The following is a 15,987-nucleotide window of genomic DNA, read 5'->3' on the forward strand; positions in this document are numbered from 1 at the left end:
AACAGAAGTCTTTGAGAATTTTTACCATTTTGTACAAAATTTTGATTATTCTTCAATTTACACTTAACTAAGTTCATGAGGTTTACAGTAAATTATGATTAAACTTCTGTCTGCTTGTCTTTCTGGCATTATTCTTCGCTATTAATTAACACTGTTACATAAACATTTTAATTTGACTCAAAGGGGTGGTTTCTCAGACTCTTACGCCAAGACTATCCCTTAGTTTACTTAGGAAAATAACTAGTTTTAACAGACATGTCTTACTAAAAACATTACTTGTGTGCATTTAAAGGCAAAACAAAGGGCACTGATGTATTTTAAAATGTGTTGTTTTCAGTTTGGACAAATCTTACATTTATTTTAGTCTAGGATTAGTCAAATCCCTGTCCGAGAAATCGCCCCATTATCAAATAAATAAAAAAATCGATCATATTCTTATCATTTTTATTTGTGCTCGTGCAAATACAAATACATAAAGCCTCACAAAGTGTTGCACCAGGTTCATCAGTCGTGTTAAACATTAGTACATACACATTTGAAAAACCCCAGTTATCATTCATTTCTATTGTATGGAATAGAAAATAAATCACAACATTTGTGTTACACTTAAAAAGTCATAAACAATTAAAACAACATTAAAGTAAGTTCAAGATAACATAAGTTTCATTGTTTGAGTAAATTATTCTTTAATATATTGTTTGAGGCTCTACTGAATTATACAGTACAGTAGACATGTTATTGACGTGGTTACAGAGTTTAGAGGTCAAAAATTGAAACAAGAAATGTAAATAAAAAGTTCTGTCCAGTTACTAAATAACAGATAAACCCACACGCCTGTCCAGAACAGATACAAGTGGAGAGTATGGAAGTGGTGAATCACAGCCCAGTAACTGGCGTGTGGATGATTCCCAATCCCAGCCGAACTCCAGTCTGCTGCACACACATGGATATTGTTTATCTGCCCAGCAAGCCCAGTCCACTGCTTTCTTCACAGCCTCCCAGTGCATTGGCCTGCATGAAGGAAACTTTATGAATCTAATCAAGAGAAACTATGGCACATGATAATGTGTGTGTGCTGTGTGCTCTTACCTGGGACCCTCAGAGTCTTTCAGAGAGAAGAGAGACTGAAGCAGCTTCCCCTCGGCTGACTTCTTTACTCGAATCAGCTGCAGTACCAACAGAGTGGCCACCAATCTCAAAATATCTGCATGAGCCTTTGCACCTGACAGACAAAACATCTGGGTTATCAACTACTATTTTACTTTCACTAGTTAAAGCGCTCTCATCCAGGATTAGGCCAAAAACCTCAGATTTATACAAAAGAGCGATAACCAGCCACGGGTGCTTTCAGCAACTTGGCATATTGTCAAATATTTGGTTTCTGTATCTGCAGTGTTGCTCAAAGTAGACACAATTTTATCAGTCACACTTAATTAAGTTCCACTCTCTGTTAATGAACATTAAACATGAAATACCTCTTCATATGCTGTAATTGTGTTATTATGCATAGTAGTTTAGTGTGTGTCTAAACAAATTGTCCATGGAAATATTGCAGTTTGTTAGAAAAACATGGTGATAGAAGAGACACTAAAAGCTTATTAACAAATAAAACAAAAGTATAAGAAACATCTACAGTAGATACATTAAAAATAAAAATATGGTGTTCATAAGCTGATTTAACTTTTAGAAGCATCACAACAGTCATAGATGTTTATATATCACTGTCACATTTCTATTGTTTTAAAAATTTTATACAATATGACATAAAATCTTCTTACCCAGTGAACAAATGCCTTTCTCCTTAAGGAAGACATTGGCAAAGAAGTCTACGTCCAGTTTGAGGAAGCTACTGAGACTCCCAGTGCATTCCCAGTATCCATCCTATGTCCAAACAGAATGCATAAATTTACATTCATTTAAATACCACATTCATTTTCTGTGTAATATTTATTGCATTATATATGTAAGTACCTCATGTTGAAGCTGAAACAGCTCATCCCAGGCCACTGTGTCCTCAAGTGATCTGCGTCTTAGTAACATAACTCCTTCTTTAAGTACTAATTTCATAGCTCTGCCTGTAGCTTAATAAGAATTGAGACACAAGATTAACAGTTGTTTTAAATCCAGTTTTCAACAGATCTTGAAAAGACTCTCATCAAATGTGAGTCAACTTACCGGGTGCAGAAGAGATGATGCTTTCTCTTAAGCATCTCTCCGATGAAGGTCTGATTTCAGGGCTTGATAAATCCCATGGCTGTTCAGAGACAGCAGCTGACATTCTCTTGCTCTTGTAACATGGTACTGATTGAAAGGAAGGAGGAGGAGGAGGAGGAAGAGAAGCAGCAAAACGCATGATAGGAGGTGGTGGAAGGGGCCTTTCTTTTAGGGAGGCACCAACCGGAGGAGACGCCCCAACAAAAGAAGATTGTGGAGAATGTGCAAACAGAGAAAAAGAAGCTCCGACACAAGGAGCTGGAGGTGTAGCCACAAAATGAGGAGGTGGAAGAGAAGCCTTAGCAAGATGAACTGGAGGAAAAGCCCTAGCAAGAGAAGCTGGAGGAGAAGAAGCTCCAAAAGAAAAATCTGGACCTGAAGCCCCAACGTAAGAAGGCGGAAGAGAAGCCCCAGTAGAAAAAGCTGGAAGAGAAAACTTAGCAAGAGGAGCCGGAGGTAAAGGCCGAAAAGAAGCCGCCCCAGGAAAATCCTCATATAGAGAAGGAGCAGCAAAACAAGCTAGAGGATAAGGCTCTGCGAAAGGAGCTGGACGAGAAGCCCCCTCAGCAAAAGATGAAAGAGAAGCCCCCGAGGCACGAGCCTGAGGTAAAGCATCAAAAGTCATGCTGTTCGTCACAGTCCTTCCACCTTCCCAACACTCAACAGAAGGGGCATCACACAGAGGACGAGGACGAGGTGGAGGAGGAGGCAGAGAGGAGTTAAGCGGGACCATAGGTGGAGAGAGAAAACCTCTTTCACGGGCAGCACGGGAAGGTGATTTTTTCTTCGTAAAGAAAAAAGAGTCAGCACGTAAATCTTCTGCACGGTCTGCATAGCATTCCATTGATTGTGTGTGGATTTCATATGAAACATCTGCTCCGCGACGTGAAGAAAGAGGCACTGCCGTTTCAAAAGCATAACTAATATCCTGGGCAGAACCTTTATAATCGCTTGACTCTAAACTTAACATATCATCATAACACTCAGATTCATCATCTTCAAATGTCTTATCAACGGAAGGTTCCTCATAAAAATCACAGCTCATTAAGCACATGCCTACGATGCTCTCCTCATAATCTACCTGGAAAACAAGACAAAACACAAAACTTTTATGGCATTGTGGTAAAAGTAGAATATGCTATACTGAGTGTTCAGATTTGATATTGACATTCACATTATACAACAATAAAATACACAATCACATTTACTGATGTTATTATTCAGTCTGATTGTTAATAATACTCAATCCAAACCTCTTTAGTCTGCTCCTCCTCAGTCCAGCCCATATAAGGCAGAATATCCACATCCTCTTCTGCGATTAGTTTAGGAATATCTGTGAATCCAGTGTCAAGCTGATTCTGGTCCTACACAGAGAAAATTAGGTCATGAATGGAAAAAAAGATTTTCATGAATCACACAAGTGGTTGACCAATTTTGGAAAAGTTAAGAAACAGATTAATATTTGGTATCAGCATCTGTAATCAGTAAAAAGCAGTATTTTTTCAATATTTTACTATATTTATTTATTCTGTAGTCATTGATGCCATATTCGGTGTACTGTAGGTAAAAAAATATTCTCAGTGTGCATACATTTACCAGGTTAGTTCAGTATGTGAACTTTGTTGACTTTTTAAAATTATTTTATGTAGAAACACAGTATCACAATCAAACTATCTGACACAACAAGAAGAAACTACAATAAAAATATGATTTAGATTTTTATAACTATTTGTAAATATTATGTAATAGTGTTCAATTAATTTCAGTAAAGTTGTGTATGTATATATATCTGCAGGGCTGAAGAAGGTAGAAATTCACTGGGGCATAGGTGCCAATCCCAGTAAAAAAGGCCAAATGGTCTCAATCAATTTTAATAAAAAAACTTAAAAGTTCTGGAGCATCTCTGATTGGTTGTTCTTCTTGTGAACTGTAATACCTACAATGTTTTTTATGAATAAGCTGAGTAATGGGCTCTTTACATTTCGGATGTAAACCGCAGGGAAAATGAGAATGTACCACATTTCTCCTTTTCCAAAGCGAGGAGCATCTGCTTTTGCTAAGCAACCTAAGTGCTACGTGAGCAACCACCAGCAGAAAAAGAAATCTGTACCTATGCACTGGGGGGGGGGCTTTAAATTACTTCTTGGGGTTAAAAATACCATTACAATTTTTTTATATTTCCTAGGTATGTTTTCTTTATATATGATAATAATTTAACAATACATTGTGAAAATTGTGATATTTAGTTAATAAATATTTTAAATAACAGATAAAATCTGAAATGAAACTGATACATCAGAGATACAGGGCCATGGTGACTGTGAAGTGTCATGTGCCAGGCTTGATGATGCATTAGAACTCTGTTCCCCTTTAAAATGTACTCCCTGGACTCTGCCCCCCGTGTTTCCCCCATTTCCAGCCCTGCATATCTGTCACTCTGCTCTCCAGTTATTGGTATTGTTCATTGTAAAATCCAAATCTGTTCATTAAACATGAGCACCAAGTTTTATAATCATGAGGGTGGAAATATGAGGTTAAATATTCAGAAGTAAACAGATTGTGAAAGTGAATGTGTAATTTTTTTATGTGTTTTAGCATCAATGATCTAAGCACAAAATCTTGAGGTCAGTAGTAATTTTACCCTCTCTTCAATGGCCACAAAGCTGGTGAACTGAGACAAGACGGAGAACTCTTTACTGAGTTCAGTGATGTAAGACTTCAGCTCTGCTTTCTTTCCCTGATAAACAGATAAAAACATCAAGTCAACTTCATCTGCCAAACACATGTATGCATCTCATAGTCTGATGATTTTACATGAACATATTTAAGAAATATTGTACCTCATGTTCTGCCTCACTGTTTCCGAGTATGCCATCTTCATAATCTCTGATGATCGCTCTGGCTGTTAACTTGTGAAGGAACTACACGCACACACACACAAATAGACACACACACAATAACATTTTAACAAACAATAATATTGATGTTTATGTGAAATATTTAAGATGTTGGCACTCACAGTTCCGTTTGTCTTTTGAAGTTCTGTGGTTGACACCATTGTTTTTATCTCCTGTCCACTCAGATCACCAAACAGCATGGCCTGAACAAGTCAACATCATACCATTCAAAACAATAAATGCATAACAACTCAAGCTGAGAAAATAATATATATCAAGATATTTCAGATGTCAGGTTGTATTTTGGATCAATTATATGAGGAGGACTTTTTAAGTTTTTAGCATCTTACCAAGGATGAAGTGCATTCATAATCACACTGCTAGTTAACAAAAAAAAAAACTACTACATGAACCAAACCGATTCAGCTGCACAGCATCAGATCATCAGTCCTACCTGAGTACAGTGTGGCACAAAGCCGTACACGAGTGTATGACAGTCACTGAAGAGAGCGTGAAGCTGTGAGGGGGCCTGAACAGGAGGGGGCGCTGTGGGATTAAATTGCTGCCATTTCACTGCCACTGATCTGCAGCCGGGAGACTCCAACCGCTGAACCTGAGCACGCACCTGAAATCACCAATTAATTTATTTACACACAATCATCAGAGGAGCTTTGAGACCCTGGTCTACTGTAACGCCCTCACTTATTAAATAAAAACTGATAGATGGTTAGTTAGTTATGATTTACCTTCTCTGTCCATGTGTGTTTCATCTTTGTGTCAAAAAATTCATACGTCCCACCGCCTGCTTGAGCCAAAGCTCTGAGCATATGACGATTAGCTGTCAGGCTACACAAAGACAAACATGAGTCACACTGTAGATTCAAAAGTGTAATACATTTTAATTGAGAGACATTATAAAGTAAGGAGAAAAGCAACATTAACATTTCTTCTATTGAATTAACCTAAAAACCTCTTTAAAGACAGACCTGAGGCCGCAGGTGAAGACTCGCGTGTGGCAGGAGTTTTCTCGGACCAGCTGAAGAGTCAGCGCCTGGTTCTGTACGTGTCCATCAGAGATCAGCAGGATGTTTCTCATGCCATGTGATGGAGGTATCAGGCTCAGGCTACGGAGAGGCCTCCACAACTCAGTGCTGCCACCCGTTTCATTACACGACTGTTGATAAAGACGTCATTAATGCAATGATACACAGAGAAACTGAGATTTGTGACCCTGTTTGTGAAATCTAAGATAAAGTTTGAATCTAATTACAAATCAAACTTTGATCTCAATCATTGTTTTTACATTGATTTCAATCTTTGAATCTTTGGCCTTAACCATTCAACACTAAAGACATCATGGTTATATTTTCACAGGATGATTTTTTGTAAATACAGTAAATCACAAAAAAAATCACTTTAGCAGGGTTATCACAGACTGGGTCACAGTTTAGTGATTAAACAAAGAGGTCAAGCTCTGGCTGGCATGGTTCGCTCCCTGCTAGTCGATGTTGTAACTACACAATTGTGGGGCAAAGGCCAGAAGAAGGTATAAATATGCACTCATAAATAAAATATATATTGTGATGATATACTGTATAGTTTTGCCAACAAAACATTAATTGCAGAAACACCAATCTTTAACCATTTAACTGCTACTCACCATAATGAATTTTCTGGCTGATTCAAAGGTTTCATCTAAGAGCACTGGTGCAGGAAACGCTTCCTTGTAATCTACAACAACACATTAGAAATTAAACGTAGGTTAACATCTTAGTATGAATTTTTATTAAAGTGAAGATAAATCTCAACAGCAGGTTCATGAGCACTTACCAGTGCCAAAAGAGATGATGTTGATCTTTAGTGAGCGGTCTAAAGATTTAAGGACTTGAAGAGCAATCCTGCGAGCGTTTAGTATGGCGTCTCCCCGCATTGACTCTGAGGTGTCCAACAGGATGATGACATCACTCACACTGGATGGACCTTCAGAGTTGGACTTAAAGTCTGGATAAAACACCAACATGCAGGCCTGGAGAGATCATTGTGAGATGAAAGCAAGGTTCAATCCAAAGCCCAAATGAACACAAAAGAAGATATTTTGATAAATGATGATGAGCACACAGCTGTCGGCATCCACTGACTTCCATAGTACGAAAAACAAATTTAATGGAAGTATTGTGATAAATGATGAAGAAGATATTTTGATAATTGATGGTACCCACATTCCATTCCATTGTATTTGTTTTCTCTAATATGGAAGTCAATGGGTTACAGCAGCCATGTGCTTACCATCATTTAACAAAATATCTTATTTTGTGTTCATCAGAAAAAAATCATACAGGTCTAGAACAACAAATGATTCATTTTGGGTGAACTGTCCCTTTGGGGCCATCAATGAAAATTTAAAGTTTGTTTCACTTCAGACTACTTTATATTATCTAGTTTTAATAGCAGGTGTAAACTGATGGTTTCTGTACCTGACTCTCTTTGTCTGGATGTTTCTCCACCCACATTCTGGGCATGTGGATCTTAGAAAGACTGAAGGTCACCTGGAGCCCATCAGATCCAAGAGTTTGTCCTGGCAAAGTACTGATCACAGCCTTACAGTCTGTCCTCTGAGTGGAGAAGTTAAAGATAAATGTTAATATCCCTTCTTATTTAATGCATTTTAATGCTTATTTACAGAAACAGTTAAGCATTTAGTGATAAATAACCTTGATTTTGATGAGGTGTGAAGACTCTAAGTTGATGATCTCATAAGGCATTTCAATGGACATACACAGAGAGAACTCCCTAAAGAAAAAGATGCAAGAAGTTTTTTTAAATAATATTTAGTAGGTGCAATTCAATCTTAGTGAATTTAGATTCGTACCCCTCTGACTGAAGCTCTGTCACAGAGATCTTCTCAACAGTTCCCTGAAATACAACACAACTTTATTTCTCTACAGAACAGACTGAAACATCCTAACAGTATTGCACACAGTGTTTGAATTAAAGTTCAGTCGTGACAAAAGGCCGACTGTGTCATACCTGAGTTTTCTGATTGAGAGCGGCGCTCTGCTGCCACGGTGCTACACTGCCGGGCAGAGAGAAGATGATGGAGCCTCCTCTCACAACCAGCTCAGTGATGAAGGTCACCTTGATCAAAACTGTGGCTCCTGGAGGAAGGTTCCCAACGCTGATAGTAAATACATCCTGTTTCACATAAACATACAGACTTAAACATACAGATGCTGAATGATCACTTTGGTTTGGCTGCTCTGCTGTAATAAATACATCTATAAAGAAACAGAAATTGGAAAAACTCACAGGTGCATCCTGGTCCATTAGATACGCTCCATGGCCCCTCTCTATTGCTTGTCTGTATTCTTTACGAGCCTGTTCTTTTTCCTTTACCTGCGGGAGGAAGAAAGAAAATAAATGAGAAACCAAACATAAAGGTTGAAATTGAAAGCAGAGCTGCTCAGCTGCATTTGACAAATTGTGAATGATAACCACCTTTCCAATGACATGCTTTCCATTGATAAAGGCCTCAAATCCACACACCGCTGCTGTTTCCTCCAGTGGAAAGACGTATTTTGCTTCAATGGGAACTTCACTCTGGTTTGTGTAAGTCTGAAAAATGATGACCTGGTGAAGAGAAGAGAAAGTACACTTGAAATTATAATGCAATGCTCTGTAACAGGGATTCTCAAACTTTTTGGGGTCAGGGACCACTTATAGGAGAGAAACATTTCCAACAGTTATAAGAAAACTGGAGTTACTGACCTGACAAAGTAAGTCCATTAATTTGCACCTCACATGGACAGCCTTCAGAGGAAGTGTCTTGCCACTGCTGTCCAGGAGACCTGCGGTCATCTCCTCTAGAGGATTCTTAGTGCACTCCAGACCTTCACTGTCATCAATGGGCACTGGACAAACACATTGACACAAAATCACTAATAAAGTTGTAGATGCATTTAGCTTGACAGAACATCAAATGTGACATTATCTGTAACTACACAGTATCACTCTTAAAAGATGGACATGTCTTGATCAGTGGAAGTCACTCACAGATTCTTTCGGTGGGCTGTGTGAGCTCCTCAGAAGTGTTGATTTGAGGATGAAACTCTGTCAGCTGGTCCTCCTCTAAAGTGTACTGCACTACATACTTGAGTTTGATCTGATCTGTGTTATATACAACATACTCATCATCCTGTAAAACATACACAAATTAATGTAAAGGTTTGTATCACATACACACAAGCAGATTATTCAAGTACATGGACTACGAAAAGCACCTGAAACTCTGAGGTAGTTTTTGGAGTTCGGCGGACTCCATGTACACTGTGATAGCCCTCGGGGGCGCAGGTTAAAGTGGTGTCTCTTTTCAGCAGGTTCTTGCACTGGCCCAGAGCCACGTCACACACCAACAGCAGTCGAGAGCCATCGGCTACGCTGGGCTTGGAGTATTTTACACTAGTCCTGTGATACAGAATAAAGGGTTACAACAACCTACATTACAGTGATATAATATAACATATGGGTAAATAAATGATGACAACATTTACTAAATCGATCACTGACGTCAGAGAATCACTGAAGTAGATGCCTCCTCCAAGATTCCCGATATCTGTCCTCTCAATTCCGTGTTGTTCCACTCCAACCCTGGGCAGCAGCAAACCTCTGGATAGAAATAAACATGCATACAGTGTCGGTTTTAACATATAGTTATAAAATGTTCAATACAGCTTAGCAAGTTTATGTATGTGATGAAGAACACACGCTCAGTGACTAATTCTTACAAAGGATTCTTACAGAGGCTTGTAACATCTTGTGATTTATGACAATGAGGACCAAAATATTAACATAATTTAAAATATAAGAAATTATTAAAAATCTGAAATTATATATTAACAAATGTACAATCATATGAATTGTTTTATGAGGTGAATGTGCATGCTATAGTTATGTTTAAGAAAATAAGTATTTGACACATCAGCATTTTTATCAGTAAGGGGATTTCTAAGTGGGCTATTGACACAAAATTTCCAACAGATGTAGCCATCAAGCCAAATATTGAATTCATACAAAGTAGGGATGCTTAACGATTAATCGCGATTAATCGTTAGCAGAATAAAAGTTTTTGTTTACATCATATATGTGTGTGAACTGTGTATAATAAGTTTGTATAAATAAATGTACACACATGCATGTATATGTTTTAGAAAAGTTTACATGTGTATATACATTTGTATATTTATGTATAATTTATATGATATATAAATATAAATACTTAATAAATACATTTTTTTTCTTAAAATTATACAAGAATGTGTTCATATTTATATATATATACATATTTATTATACACAGTTTACACACATATGTGATGTAAACAAAAACTTTTATTCTGCTAACGATTAATCGCGATTAATTGTTTAGCATTCCTAATACAAAGAAATCAGAACATTTAAGTATACAAGTTGAGTCATAATAAATAAAGTGAAATGAAACAGGGAATAAGTATTGAACACATGAAGAGAACAAAGTGCAAAATGGCATAGAAAGCCAGGAGATTGCCTGAAATCTGTCATTATTGAAAGAGAAACTCTGCCCCCGTCAGTACTAATTGATATTTGCTGCTTTAGTCCTAATTGGTTGCCTATAAAGGCTTCTCATTACCCAGGAGGCACACAGAAAAGACTTAATGATGGGTAAAAGCAAAGAACTTTCTCAAGATCTTCATAATTTTATTGTTGAAAAGCATTTTGGTGGAAATGGTTATAGGCGCATTTCCAGAATGCTGAATGTTCCTTTGAGCACTGTGGGGGCTGTTATCCGGACATGGAAAGAGCATCACTTCACCATAAACCGGCTACGATCAGGTGCTCCACGTAAGATCCCTGTCCGAGGAGTCCAAAGAATAATCAGGAGTTCTCCAAGAGCCAAGAACCACTTGGGGCAGAACTACAGGAAGACCTTGCATCAGCAGGTACTGTTGTTTCAAAGAAAACTATAAGCAATGCACTGAACAGCCATGGCATCCATGCACGCTCACCACGCAAGACTCCATTTCTGAACAAAAAGCATGTTGTGGCTCGGTTAAAGTTTGCGAAAGAGCATTTGAAGAAGCCTGTGGATTATTGGGAGACTATAGTATGGTCAGATGAAAGCAAAATTGAACTTTTTTGGCAGTCATTCTACACACCATGTTTGGAGATGAAATGGCACTGCCCACCACCACCACAAGAAAGCCATACCAACAGTTAAGTTTGGGGGTGGAAGCATCCTGGTTTGGGGCTGCTTTTCAGCAAGGGGTACTGGCAGACTTCATAATATTATTGAAGGCAGGATGAATAGAGAAATGTACCAAGACATTCTGGATAAAAACCTGCTGCCATCTACCAGAAAGCTGAAAATTAAAAGAGGGTGGATATTTCATCAATACAATGATCCCAAACACAAGGCCAAGGAAACAATGATGTGGTTTCAAAGAAAGAAAATCAAGTTGCTTGAATGGTCCAGTGAGAGAACTGAAGATCAAAGTTCATAAAAGAGGCCCAAGGAACCTTCAAGATTTAAAGACCATTTGTGTGGAAGAATGGGCCAGAATCACTCCTGAGCAATGCAGACAACTGGTCTCTCCATACAAGAGGGGTCTAGAAGCTGTATTCACCAACAAAGGCTTTTCTACAAAGTATCAAATAAAGTGTTTTCAATACTTATTCCCTGTGTCATTTCACTTTATTTATTATGACTCAACTTGTATACTTAAATGTTCTGATTTCTTTGTATGAATTCAATATTTGGCTTGATGGCTACATCTGGTGGAAATTTTGTGTCAATAGCCCACTTAGAAATCCCCTTACTGATAAAAATGCTGATGTGTCAGATACTTATTTTCCTCGCTGTATAATGTGCTCTTACCGTGAAAGTATTCCAACAAAACTGTTGGTGCCAGTCGAGTGGAGGAGGGGCTTAATGTTGCCAAGCTCCTCCCTAAACATCTGAAGCTCCACCCCCCTGCTTACACGTAAAATCTGCCTAATCTGAATAGGCCTGTTGTAGATGCAAAATGAACCAAATCATTTAAATACAAACTCTAAAATGTAAATATCATCCGGATATCAAAACATTGAATTTGATGTGACTTTACTTGTCTTGAAGCATTTGAGAGATAACATTAAACTCAGGGTTTTCTGATGGGACCACATCAATGCTGCACCTCAGGGCACGATACTTTCCCAAAGAGGAGGGCAAGGGGCTTCTCATAGTGGCCTCACTCACATTTAGAATATCTCGGATCAGCTAGAGAAATCAAAACAGATAAACTTTTAAGGACCTCAAATATTCCTTAGCATTACAAAACATTACAAACATTAGCAGCATTGAATCACTAGCATGAATCTTAGCTAAAGGACGGCTTAATTTGGCAATGTCAACAATGTGTTACCTGACAAAGGTCTAGTTTCTGAGACACAAGCTTGTGTTTGGAAGGAGGGTCGGCTATTTGAAGGGGTAGAAGAGTGTTGACCTCCTCTAGCAGGGTCTTGACTTTCTCCTCATCTTGAGTCTTTTGTGCCTGCAGCAGCAATCCCTCCACCCTGCTCACCTGCAACATCACAGAGCTATTAAATACAACAATCAAGATATGAAATATATCACTGTTCATGTGGTTATCTAAGCTCATTCTTACATCATTAAGGCTGATGCTGGAAACAGGGACCGTGAGGATTTTACTAAGGGAACCAAGAGCTTCGGTCCAAACCAGCTCCACGAAGAGGCCCACTTCCTGTGATAGTGTGCTGCAGTTCAGCTTCTCCTCCAAAAGAAGCTGCCAATCAAAAGGGCGGATGTTAATTTTGCACCCATTTTTTATGAAAACAGATGACAATCTAAACATGGCAAACATGACAGAGTAAATATTGTATACACATAATCATGATAAATAATATTTTAGCTATAAACATTACTGAACTCTAGTCCTCTCATTTTATTTTTGGAGATTATTTTTTTGCACAGTGTGCAAAAAGTCGTCAACTTTCTGCAGAGTCAATAACTACATACCTCAAAACATTTTTGTTTTTAGAAAAATTCAAAGACCTGAAACAACAAATGTTAAGAATTTTATTTTATTTATTTTTTTTGGGGGGGGGTTATTGGACCTTTGTCAAATGTTTTTTAGAAACATAAAGATGTTTCTGTCCGTCAAACCTGTTTTAAGCTGTCGGATGCCAAGCGCTTAGCATCAGGTGGAAGTGTAAAAATCTGTGTGAATCCTTTATCTTTCTCTTCTTTCATCAGCATCACATACGCTTCCAGAGCATCTTCAGAGGTGCTGCAGTACACAAGCTTGTCCCATACCACTTTCTTCTGTAGAAAGAGAGAGAAAATCAGCATCACCACAAAACACTATCAATGTTTCCAACTGTACTTCCTATTGTTGCAATACAGTCACCATACAATAGGGGCAATTATAAATGACCAAACCTCTGATTCATGCATGATTGAACACAAGACGCGATACTGTTGGCCAGCTCTTCCTTTGGCACTATGTAGCTCCAAAACTGATACAGTCTTCCAGTTATTCTGCAAAACACAATCAAGCAGATGAGAAAGCACAAAAAATTTAGTCTGGAGCCCTGCATGTGACCACCCTAGGAGGACAATTAATTGTGTTAATCCCGGCCTTATTCATCACACATCTGTGATGGTACGGCTTGTGCAGTTAAGAGTCTCTGGAATATCTGTTCATCTGTATGTTGCATTAACTTACCTTCTTAAACAAAGAATACTTGGCAACTTGAAAATGTGAAGGAAATTCAGGCAGATCCTGATCACCTTTGTAAATTCTGCAGTAGGAAAATGTAAAGTTATGGCAGTCAGCTAGTATAAAGTATAATAATGGATTTAAAGTAGTAAAGCACAGGTGACATTAATTTCAATACAGGTCAAATATCTATAGTATAGAATAAGAGTTTACCTAAACTTCACGAGATGGGGTCCACCCTTCTCCAGAATCTCAGTCCGAGTTTGACCCATGACGCTCCCTTTTACTGGTATCTGAGTCAACACTTTTAACTCTAAGGGTGGGAAACAACATTATTTCAAGTACTGTGGAGAAGTCTTAAGCCACCACCAGCTTTGTTGTTTTAGCAAAATGTTATCCACATTTATTTTCCCTCTCTCTATTAAGATACAGGAAAACAGAAAATATAGGAAATATGCACACAAGGGTTTAATATAATTTTGGTTTACGAGAGCCTGCAGGTTCCTGCTATTGCTCAAGTGTAAAAGCAGGTCACACTAAACACTTGACACTTTTAAAACAAAACTTTTTTCTGATTTTTAATACTGCATAGAGATGTATTGTATTTTTTGGTTGTACTTTAATAAAGAGAAATAGATTTATATATGGTCACTATACCATTGCAAAAATAACATATCTAAGGTTGTGTCATTCCACTTTTGCACACTACTGTCCATACAGTATACTCATGCAGAACAATAAGTGTTTAATACCTGGATTACGTAGGGAGCTGTGTTGAGAACTGGGGTCTGTCAACTGTGGGGTCAAAACATGCTCTGCAAAAGGCAGGAGATGACCTTTATCCAGACAACTCCATACATACTGCATCCCAACCACAGGGATCTGAAGCTTGTGAATGCTCTTCTGTCTGTTACTGCTCAGATCATCCACACTGCTGGTCACCACAAAAGAGCACTGAACAAATGATATAAAGTACAGATCAATTAAACTCAACACCCTGTAATACAAATTCTAATGGTTTCCATTATAACTACAGATAAAGCCATATATTTCTTATTTCAGTTGGATTTAATATTGTTTTATTGGTTCTCATCTGTCAAATAACCCAACAGATTACCAGTACGAATCATTATAGTTTCCATTTCCGCTTTATCTGAATCACAGCTTTGCAATGAATCATTAGCTTTGTCTTAAAGAGTAAATCTACAAATTGTAACACTTTGTTAATGGATGTCTGAACAAAGAAGTGTCTGTTAAACAGAAGACAGACCTGTTTGTTGACCACATAAGTGATGTTTCCTCCATTATCCAGAAGAGCTGACCTCAGCTTCTTCTTCTCTTTAAAAGGCAAAGTCTTCACATCTAACAGCACGTTACAGTTGTCAAACACCGCCATAATGACCGCCGATATTAAGCTGCAGAGATAAACAAAGAAGTGATAAATATTAAACAGATGATGGCCTTTGCAAAAGTATTTATACCCACTGAACTTTTCCACATTTTGAAATGTTACAACCACAAAGAAAAATGTATTTTATTGGGATTTTATGAAATTGACCGAAACAAAGTGGCACATAATTGTAAAGTGAAAGAAAATGATAAATGGTGTCCAAATGTTTTTTGCAAATAAACGTGGTCGTCCACATAAACTGACAGGTTGTGTTAGGAGAACATTAATCATTAAGTAATATATTGACATGGTTTACAAACATCAACAATGTACAATACAGTGTATTGAGATATAGCTTAAAAGCACACACGTAAACTCATACATAACATGGCCAGATTACTGACTAATTTAGGTTCATACATCTCTTCCTACACGATGAGATACAGGAGAGTCCTCGGTATAAACACTGACGCAGTAACTCTTTTATTGTCATAAGATTAATAAACCGAATCAGTACTTACCGTGAGTAAAGTTAGAGTCGGGTGATAAATTTAGTTTGAACACTATACATATAATCCAACCTGACTGTGTAAAGTGCAGTAAATGTCAGTACTGTACTTCCTCACATACGGTAAGGACACGCCCTCATCATGCTGTGCAAACATAAGACGAGCGCTATCAAGTGGTCGAAAACAGTCATTACAAAAACACCAACATTATTTTAAGTGATCCTGCAA

General features: G+C 37.9%; 1 protein-coding gene across 3 annotated transcripts; it reads right to left on the bottom strand.

Annotated features, from left to right (window-relative positions):
• Positions 1-430: 430 nt before the first annotated feature.
• On the bottom strand, positions 431-15,894 carry LOC135731043 (protein mono-ADP-ribosyltransferase PARP4-like). Of its 3 annotated transcripts, none has more exons than XM_073811927.1 (35): positions 15,772-15,894; positions 15,131-15,275; positions 14,613-14,814; positions 14,074-14,173; positions 13,867-13,942; positions 13,581-13,679; positions 13,305-13,460; positions 12,787-12,924; positions 12,544-12,702; positions 12,247-12,398; positions 12,018-12,149; positions 9,675-9,773; positions 9,389-9,572; positions 9,162-9,303; positions 8,877-9,019; positions 8,607-8,738; positions 8,418-8,504; positions 8,139-8,303; positions 7,981-8,024; positions 7,823-7,901; positions 7,586-7,723; positions 6,942-7,137; positions 6,772-6,842; positions 6,098-6,285; positions 5,858-5,957; positions 5,566-5,736; positions 5,234-5,314; positions 5,055-5,135; positions 4,856-4,951; positions 3,468-3,578; positions 2,176-3,295; positions 1,972-2,081; positions 1,779-1,881; positions 1,090-1,222; positions 431-1,011 (listed from the first exon to the last, which is right to left on the bottom strand). In XM_073811927.1, exons 2-35 carry the CDS (start codon positions 15,254-15,256, stop codon positions 810-812), a joined length of 5,316 nt encoding a protein of 1,771 aa, XP_073668028.1. In that variant the 5' UTR covers positions 15,257-15,275; positions 15,772-15,894; the 3' UTR covers positions 431-809. The 3 variants fall into 3 exon arrangements, with proteins under 3 accessions (XP_073668028.1, XP_065105067.1, XP_065105066.1); XM_065248995.1 differs by having other exon boundaries at positions 1,972-2,075; positions 13,305-13,463; XM_065248994.1 differs by having other exon boundaries at positions 13,305-13,463.
• Between the last annotated feature and the right edge of the window lie 93 nt (positions 15,895-15,987).

Source organism: Paramisgurnus dabryanus, chromosome 15 (assembly GCF_030506205.2).
Source record: "Paramisgurnus dabryanus chromosome 15, PD_genome_1.1, whole genome shotgun sequence".
In the NCBI taxonomy this organism is placed as follows: Eukaryota; Metazoa; Chordata; class Actinopteri; order Cypriniformes; family Cobitidae; genus Paramisgurnus; species Paramisgurnus dabryanus.